The following is an 8,502-nucleotide window of genomic DNA, read 5'->3' as shown; positions in this document are numbered from 1 at the left end:
TATAATCTATGGCTTTCGTATAAAACACGTCATGATTTGACTGATTTAAATTACTAAAAACTTAACTTAAAAAAAATCAAGAAACAAACCAAAAATAAAACTTATTTTTTGTTTATTGACATTTTTTTTATTATGTTTAGTCATATAGAGTTAATTATGTTAAATTTCACTCAATGAAAAATGTGTTGAAAATAAGTCCAGTATCATTAAATTTTAGTTGAATCGCAAGAGTGAAAAAAATAAAAACAATAAAACCCCTTTTACTGTAAATGAATTTAAATATGAGGCCTTCCATTAAAAAAAATAATATAAAATACTAACTGGACATCAAATTATTTTCTTTTTTCCTTTCACATGACATGAAAATGGCAAAGAAATTAAGAATTTTAAAATAATGACTTCAGAAATAAAAATTGCATTTGGAACATTTTAAGCTAGACTAAGGGCCTCCTTTCATCATCTTCCCCTACAGAATTTGTGGGTGTCCCCATCTCTTCATCAACTGTGGATTTTACACTATTGCCCCTTGAAGAAGAGTTTAAGACCCTCTTGATGCTGGTGACTTTGTTTTCAGGCAGCATCTTCAATGTGATCCCCATAGCTATGAGTATAAGTCCACTGCCATGCTGTTCTGTTAATGGTTTTGTAAATATCAAATATGACAATAGCAGTGTCACTGCCTTTCTTGCTGTTGTTATCTGTGATCAAATTCAATCAAGGTAAGTTAGGAACCCATATATGCATGCACGTGATTTTTTTAATATTCATTTTTGTATATTTATGCGACCAATGAATTATTGACTTCAATAATAGTGTTGAACTATTGGTAACTATGCTATGCACTTGTCATCCAAGTCATACCAACCGCGATTTCTGATTAGTTAAGTTAAAGTTTATAATTGTCATTGACAATGTAAAAAATTTTATACTGCATGACCATTTAATCCAATGTGGTTGAGTTTTGACTTTTATATCATCCCACATAGTATAATGCTAAATCAATGTTCCATTCAAATTCAAACTTTTGATATAAAAAAATCAAGAGTTTGGTCATTTAATAGCATTTAAGAGTAAGAGCTGATGGTGCTTGTTTATTCATGAGACTTATTAAATGTAGGGGCTGTAAAATGGTCCACACTGACATGGTAATAAAAGCAGGAAAATCATGTGACAGCAATTTACCATGGCTGTGGTAGCAGCACCAAAGAGCGCAATGAGGGAGAGGACAGAAACTTGGCCTATAAATGTGGCCATTGCTTCAAAGACTAACACCCCATAAACATACGGATGCTGCACGGACAAGGAAAAAGGTGATTATGATTAGGAGAAAGCATAATATAATAAGAGTGTGGAAAAGGGACTATGTTTATTCCAAATTTACCTGTGAACATGAAGTCCATGCTTTGAATAATTCTCCTGTGAAAAGCATGGGTGGGATTAAGAAAGGCAAACCCACTACAGTTGAGCAAAAGAGCATCTCCATCTGTGTTAACAATGAAAAAGTATTGGAAATTTACATGCTACTAATATATTGAAAAAGTATTTACATGCTACTAAAATATGGGAAAGTACTAGAAATTTACATGGTACTAATATATAATGGTTTAAGACTGTTTGGATAAATTTCTCAAAAACTTTTATGGGAAAAGAAAAGAAAAGAAAAAAAATTAAACTTCTCTCAAAGTTAAAACCAATTTACACTCTTCAACTTTTATAAAAGTTATTCAATAGTGATAAGGGATAAATTCCACATATTTGACATAACAAGTTATAGACCTTAAAAGGCGCAAAGAGGGTTAGGAAGAGATGAAAATTACCTGAGTGGTTTCAGGGTTCATGGTAAATATCGCTTCTTGCAGATTTCCCAGAAAAGAATCCATGACCAATGCTCCAGATATCATAACAACACCAATGACACTGAAATTTGGTGATGTCTGTGCATCTGCTAGTGTGAACAGGATCAAGCCAACTACAAGAAGTATTGCAGATAAGTATTCATGCAGTGGATACTTCCTTCTAAGCCCAGGTATGAAGGCACCCATTATCATCACTGGCAGAACCTATTACACAAAAAATTGTTGTTATATTGAAATGTTCAATGGTAAGTTAAGTTAGCTACAACTACAACATGGTGGACACACACTTTTAGGGGGCAAAAAACCAAGATAGAATTTGGAGCCATTGAACTATAAGTGCCTTTAATTCAACAAAGATGCTTGCATATAAATGAGCCAATTTGATATTCCCTTTATAATTTAGGAATAATAAGATAAAATGCATTCAAGATGTACAAACATGATTCCTTCAAAAATGGGTAAAGTAATGATATGATTGGCTTTTTTCCATGTGCTTTTGTCACTTAATTACCTTTGTGGATTTGAACATGATTTGTGCAGGATAGTTGAGAAAAGCCAAAGACCCCTTTGTCAGGCCATGGGAACCCATAAGCACAGCAGAAAGCTTCACGTAAGTTTTCCATGGATTCACCATTTGCTTGCTTGTGAAGCCTTGGAGGTAAATCAGAAACAGGTACACAAATCCTTGAACAAATGTGAAGTACCAACCATAGCTGAAACAAGAAAAACAAACCAAAATTTTCTGTTAGTCCCCATTCAAAGATGCAAAATAGTAATGAATGAAATAGTAGTACCAAGGTTATGAAATTCACCTGAAATGGAGCCTGTTATACACATATTCCTGAAAATCAAGTCAATGAGAATAAAAATTAGTATTAAGATACAAAATAAAAAAGACAGCAAGTAAGAAAAATTGAAGCCAAAGTCCCCAACAAGACATCCAGAAAGAATAACAAAAGGCAGACAAATCTTGGACTTTTGAGAAACCATTTTCCTTAAAATTTAATCTTTAGGTTATTGATTATGAAAGAAAAGAAAATTTCAAAAGGAAAATTTTACAAAAATCAAACAAAACAAAACCCATTTTAACACACACACTCTTACAAACCAAAAAATCAAAACTCAAGTTTGTTTTATCCTCCTTCTCATACACACCCCATGTTTCTGCAACCCAGTAGCAGAAACTGAAAACCACAAAGATAACACTAAAGAATTCAAGAAACTCAAGAGAAAACAGAGCACATATATGACATAACATTTAATTCACCTCACAGATTCCGTTGACAAGATATCCAAAGAAAAACCCTGATGAGCAAATGAGGAATTGCTGCCATCTGGGTCTGTCAGAGAGTGAAATTCCAAACAAGCTACGATTCTGCTCTTCGTTCTTCATCTGTTCATAACACCCCTTCTCTCTCCTCTACTCAATCTCCAAACCAAGCACCAACCCAGAATTCAATTCAGCAAAAAGAAAATATTTTTGGAACTCAAACAATCAATCACCCCTTCTCTCTCCTCTACTCATGCATGTTGTTGACTTTGCCAACCCCAGAAGAGAGAATTTTGGTTACAAAAAATGAAACTTGTTTGATTAGTCTAAGCAAGCAATAAATGTCTAGGGGGACAGACACAAAATTTTGTGCATGTAAAATTTAGAGAGAAAGTAAGAAGAGAGAGAAATTATGTGTGTGTGAAAGTGTGTTAGTTCACACAATCTCAGCTGTCCTATGTATATGTTTATGTAATGTTGATTCCACGCAAAGGTGGAATTAATCAGAGAAAAATATTTTCAATTTTGAAGGGACGCTCTCATGGTAAGGGGGTATTTAATTGTGTCACAAGGTGAAGACTAGGTGCAGAAAAAGGGCAGATATGTCATGTGAGTTACATGCATATATCCCTTTCTTGATGCTTCATTTTTATTATAATAATAATATATATAGAATTCTATGGTAAGACCTACATAGGAATGATTTTGGTGGGGTTCAGTTTTGCTTTAACTTCACAATTCACAAATGCTCCATTACCAATGTAACTCCTGTTTATTGCTCATTTTGGTTTCCCACTCAAAGGCAACAAATTAGGAATGATGATGAAATAATTTAAGTACATTTATTTTTATATAAAATATTATCATTGACTAATTGATTTTATTCTTTCATTTCAATTTTTTTTATAGATATTATGATTTAATTTATATATACATGGACAATTAATAAACTTATCTATTTTATTCATTAATATCTTTTTATTAATTTTGTGTATAAATGTTTGACTATCATGAATAATAATAGGTATAAATTTCATTGTTATTATAATAACTCAAGTCTTTATTTTTTTTTTAAAATGAATTTATTCTTTTCTTCTTCAATCATACTTTTTATGACTGTGAGATACTTGTTTTAGATACTTTTATAACAAATTAAATTAATATTTATTAGTTAAAAGAGTTCTTATTATTTTAATTAATTAAACATGTATAACATAATTTTAATCATTATTAAAATAATATTATATTAATTAATTTAATTATAAATATTAAAAAATTATATGTCTATTTTTTAGTTTATGTTTTTATTATTGGAGAAATATTTTTTTTATAAATATTTTCATATTTTGTGTGTTCAAGCATTTTAACCTGTATTAAATATTTATTATATATAACTTTAATTAATAATAAATTAAATATACAAATAAATATTATGTTTATATATATATATCCATATATTATTTAAAATTTATAAAAAAAAATATTTTTTAAATGCATAAATTATTTTCTAAATTTAAGATAAATATTTTTATATTGTGACATAAAATTATTTTTTTCTATTAATAAATTATTTTAAATATTAAATTTTAATTCATAAATAAATATAAAATTGAATTATATAAAAAATTAAGAGGATTTCTAAAACTATTGCCATCAGAAAATAGTTTCTAAAAACACTCTTATAAGGTGTAAAAAAAAGTACTTTCATATATACATATTCTTGTGTGAATTAATAATTCGTGTTTAATATATAAAGATTAATAATTAAATTATAAATATTTTTATATTAATAATTTATATATCCATCTTTTAGTTTGTTATATTATTGATGAAATAGTTTTCTTAAATAATATTTTTATATTTTATTTATACAAGTATTTTAGTATGTGCATTTTATATATTTATTATATATAACTAAAATTTATAATAAATTATAAATATAAATTATATGTATATAAATATATGTTATTTAAAATTTATATAAATATGTATTTTTTTTGTGAGATATAAATATGTATTTTTAAATATATAAATTATATTTTACATTTAAAATAAATAATTTATATTATATTACAAAAAAAATCTTATCTATTAATAATTTATTTAAAAATATGAAAATTTAATTTATAAATAAATGTTTAATTAAATTAAATAAAAAATTAAGAGAACTTTTAAAAATTCTCTCAGTCAAAGAATAATTTTTAAAAATATTTTCATATAAATTTATAACCGTTAGCGTTTAATATATATTTTTTGAGATATCAAGATTATATATACATCGTAAGGGTAGATGGGAGACAATTAATAAATTTTGATCATTTTATTCATTAATATAATGGAATAATAAGGTATTTTTTTTTATTAATGTTGTGTATAAATGTTTGGCTTTCATGAATAATAATATGTATAGATTTTATTCTTATTATGATAACTCAATTGTCTTTATTTTTTTTGAATGAATTTTATTTTTTCCTTGTTGAATCATATTTTTTTATAACTGTGAGATTCATGTCTTAAATACTTTATATCAAATTAAATCATTAATTATTAGTTAAAATAATTCTTGTTATTTTAATTAATTCTTAAATTTCTTCAATTAATATTATGTATAACGGAATTTTAATTATTATTAAACTAATATTATATTAATTAATTTAATTATAAATGTTTTTATACTTTCCTTGTCTTCAAAATATCATGTAAATAAAGGGTGAATCATTTAACTTAACATATTACATGAACAAAAATTAAGGGAAAAAAATGACTTGACACTCATTTGGACGGTTTAATTATAATTATATATAGACTATATTTAAAAAGGAGTGGGTTTTGTAGAATATCATTTTTTTTTATTCCACAAGTACAAAAAATAAATGGAACCTTTCCACAAAGCCTATTTTTAAAACAAATTGTTTATGTTAGGATATGTTGGAAGTAGGTATGGATGATAATGAATAAAAGTTAAGCTTCGTAAAGAGAAATGGCTTTTTTTTTATTATTTAAAAAAAATGTTTTTTTATTCTTCTACTTTTGAAGTCAAACAATGGATTATAAGTTTTGCAATTAATTAATCTTGATTGAAAAAGTCGTTTTGTTTGCTAATCAGCCACAACTAAAGGACTCATTCACGTGGATAGAGTACAGTTGTAATATATATTATATTTTAATTATACCGAAAACAATAATAAACATAAACTTATCTATTTTAATTGTTAAACTAATGTCGAATTAAAAAAATATAATGTTAAGTAAAAACAAGCTATTTTTTTTTTAAATTTTCTTTTACGTTTTTTGTCGTATATTATTTCTATCCAATGGAATAAATAAAATATTACTATTATATTTTAATTATGTAACATTTTTAGTATATATAGAATATGTTTGTGTATCAAATTATGAGAGTGAAAATTTTAATATTTTTATACCTTTCTTTACATTCCTTATACAGATTTATATAGTTTCTATTTCTTCCCCTTGTGGTTTTAATTGATCTTTGTTGGGTTTTTTCCCTTTAATCTACCAAAAAAAAATTATGAGAGTGGGAGTTGTAGGTGAGAGAGTGAGAGAGGAAGAGGGGTCAATAGAATTGGAAGAGGTGATTTCGAGTGGAGGAAAAGGGAGGAAAAAACATTTTGGGCAGTGTTGTAAGTGGAAGGAGGGGGGAGAAGGATTAATCATAGGATGAGAGAAAGAGAGAGTAATGGTGACAAAATGAAGAAGTCAAGTAAAGGTCATACAATAAAATGATTAGAGATAATAAAATGAGTTACCCAACCTAATGTGGTTTGAGCCATCAAATTTTGGATTTAATTTGGACATCTAAAATGAAACTAAGTTCAACATTTTTAGGTTTTTGCAAGTTTTGAAGAACAAAGCTTAAATTAGGTCATAGTTGAATCATGTTAAAAGAGTTTAAATTTTATTTGAGTACAAATTTGAAGCTCAAAACCTATGTTTCATTGGTTGAGTTTGAGTCAACTTGATTGACCTAACTTATTTTATCATCTCTAATAGTTATACTTGTTTTTGATTGTATACATTAAACACTATTGTTTTACCCATCACCTTTAGTATAAAACCTTTCCCATTGTTATAAATCTCAAACTCAATGAGCCAATAACAAATTAAAAAGGGCAATATTTTTTTCTTAGTTTCTTCTTAATGATCATCCTAGTTGAGCAATTATGGTTTCTTTTGTTTTTTTTTTTATCTTTTATTTGTTCATTCTTTTATTATAAATTATAATACACAATCTTGAGAGCAAGACTTTCACTCTTTCCACACTCTCAATTAGACATTCTCAATACTTTTTTTTTAATCTTTTATCCTTTGAAAGTACACTTTTGTCATTCACACACTATCCTTGCAACTAGCCTATTTTATGTTTCAATTTTTATAACTGTTTCAATTCACACACTATCCTTGAAAGTACACTTTTTTAAATTTTTATAACAGTTTATGATTTTTTTATAAATACATGTTTAGCTTTATATTAAAAACTAAGTGCGTGTTTGATAACATAGTGAGTTGAATTTGCTGATTTTTAAGCAATAAATAGTTATTTTTGTAGTGATTTTATCCTTAACATGAATTCCTACAATCCTATACTGTCAATCCAAACACACTGCAACATATATAATATGGGACACAGTTTACACGTAATTTGTCCCAATTGTTAAGAGTTTGATCCACAAGTCAATGTGTGAAATAACATTTATTTCTATAAATAAATAAAAAAGTAGTCCCATAAGTGAATATCAATATCTAATCAAGAAATTAATTACTAACTTTTTGGTCAAGAATATCCTAAGTTAAAAAAAAATACAAGAAATTGACCGTGTAAAGCAAAATAGAGTCTCATTTGATATGTCACATGTTCAAACTCATACTTTTCTCTTTAAAATGAGATAAAGGTAAGTTTTTTTTTTTTTTTTTTTAAAGCATTCTTTAAGTCTAACATTGGAATGTTACACTGTTTCTTGATCTCACTACTCACTAAATTTTTATTCGTAAAAAGAAAAGTATTATTTTAAAGCTTCTATGTTTTTCTCTAATTTTGGTTTTAAAGCCATTAAATAAACTAGGTCATTAATGTGTTTGATATTCATAAATTTATAGGGATGCCAAAATTCTGTGCAAAGTCTTCACTTCACTAACACGTTTGTGTGAAAAGCTTCCTCTGTTAGTCATCATTAACACGTTCCAAACGTGCTTCCAGGTTGACTCATTTGGATTTGGATTTTAAGAAAAAATACAAAATATATTGGTCCCTCATTTTCATCTCCATATGAAGAATCTTCACTCGGTGAGAAAATGCCCACACAGTAATCAACCTTTCTTTTTCATTTAAACAAAAATCCAGTTCTACTTTTTTTT

The 8,502-nt window shown here is 27.0% G+C and overlaps 1 protein-coding gene across 1 annotated transcript; it reads right to left on the bottom strand.

The window, feature by feature from the left end:
• Positions 1-270: 270 nt before the first annotated feature.
• LOC109802124 (UDP-galactose/UDP-glucose transporter 2) lies at positions 271-3,673 on the bottom strand. Its single transcript, XM_020363342.3, has 7 exons — positions 3,124-3,673; positions 2,669-2,697; positions 2,368-2,569; positions 1,818-2,060; positions 1,382-1,483; positions 1,183-1,290; positions 271-698 (listed from the first exon to the last, which is right to left on the bottom strand). The coding sequence occupies exons 1-7, from the start codon at positions 3,247-3,249 to the stop codon at positions 435-437; spliced, it is 1,074 nt and encodes a 357-aa protein (XP_020218931.1). The 5' UTR covers positions 3,250-3,673; the 3' UTR covers positions 271-434.
• Between the last annotated feature and the right edge of the window lie 4,829 nt (positions 3,674-8,502).

Source organism: Cajanus cajan, chromosome 4 (genome assembly GCF_000230855.2).
Source record: "Cajanus cajan strain Asha chromosome 4, NIPB_CcT2T_4, whole genome shotgun sequence".
Taxonomy (NCBI): domain Eukaryota; kingdom Viridiplantae; phylum Streptophyta; class Magnoliopsida; order Fabales; family Fabaceae; genus Cajanus; species Cajanus cajan.
This window is presented reverse-complemented; position numbering and strand designations above follow the sequence as displayed.

Excerpts from the sequence above, each read along its gene's own strand:
- LOC109802124 (XM_020363342.3), bottom strand. The coding sequence starts at position 3,249 with ATGAAGAACGAAGAGCAGAATCGTAGCTTGTTTGGAATTTCACTCTCT. Across the intron at positions 2,061-2,367 it reads TCATGTTCAAATCCACAAAG|GTTCTGCCAGTGATGATAAT; the intron begins GTAATTAAGTGA and ends TTTGTGTAATAG. Across the intron at positions 1,484-1,817 it reads TGAACCCTGAAACCACTCAG|ATGGAGATGCTCTTTTGCTC; the intron begins GTAATTTTCATC and ends TTGTTAACACAG.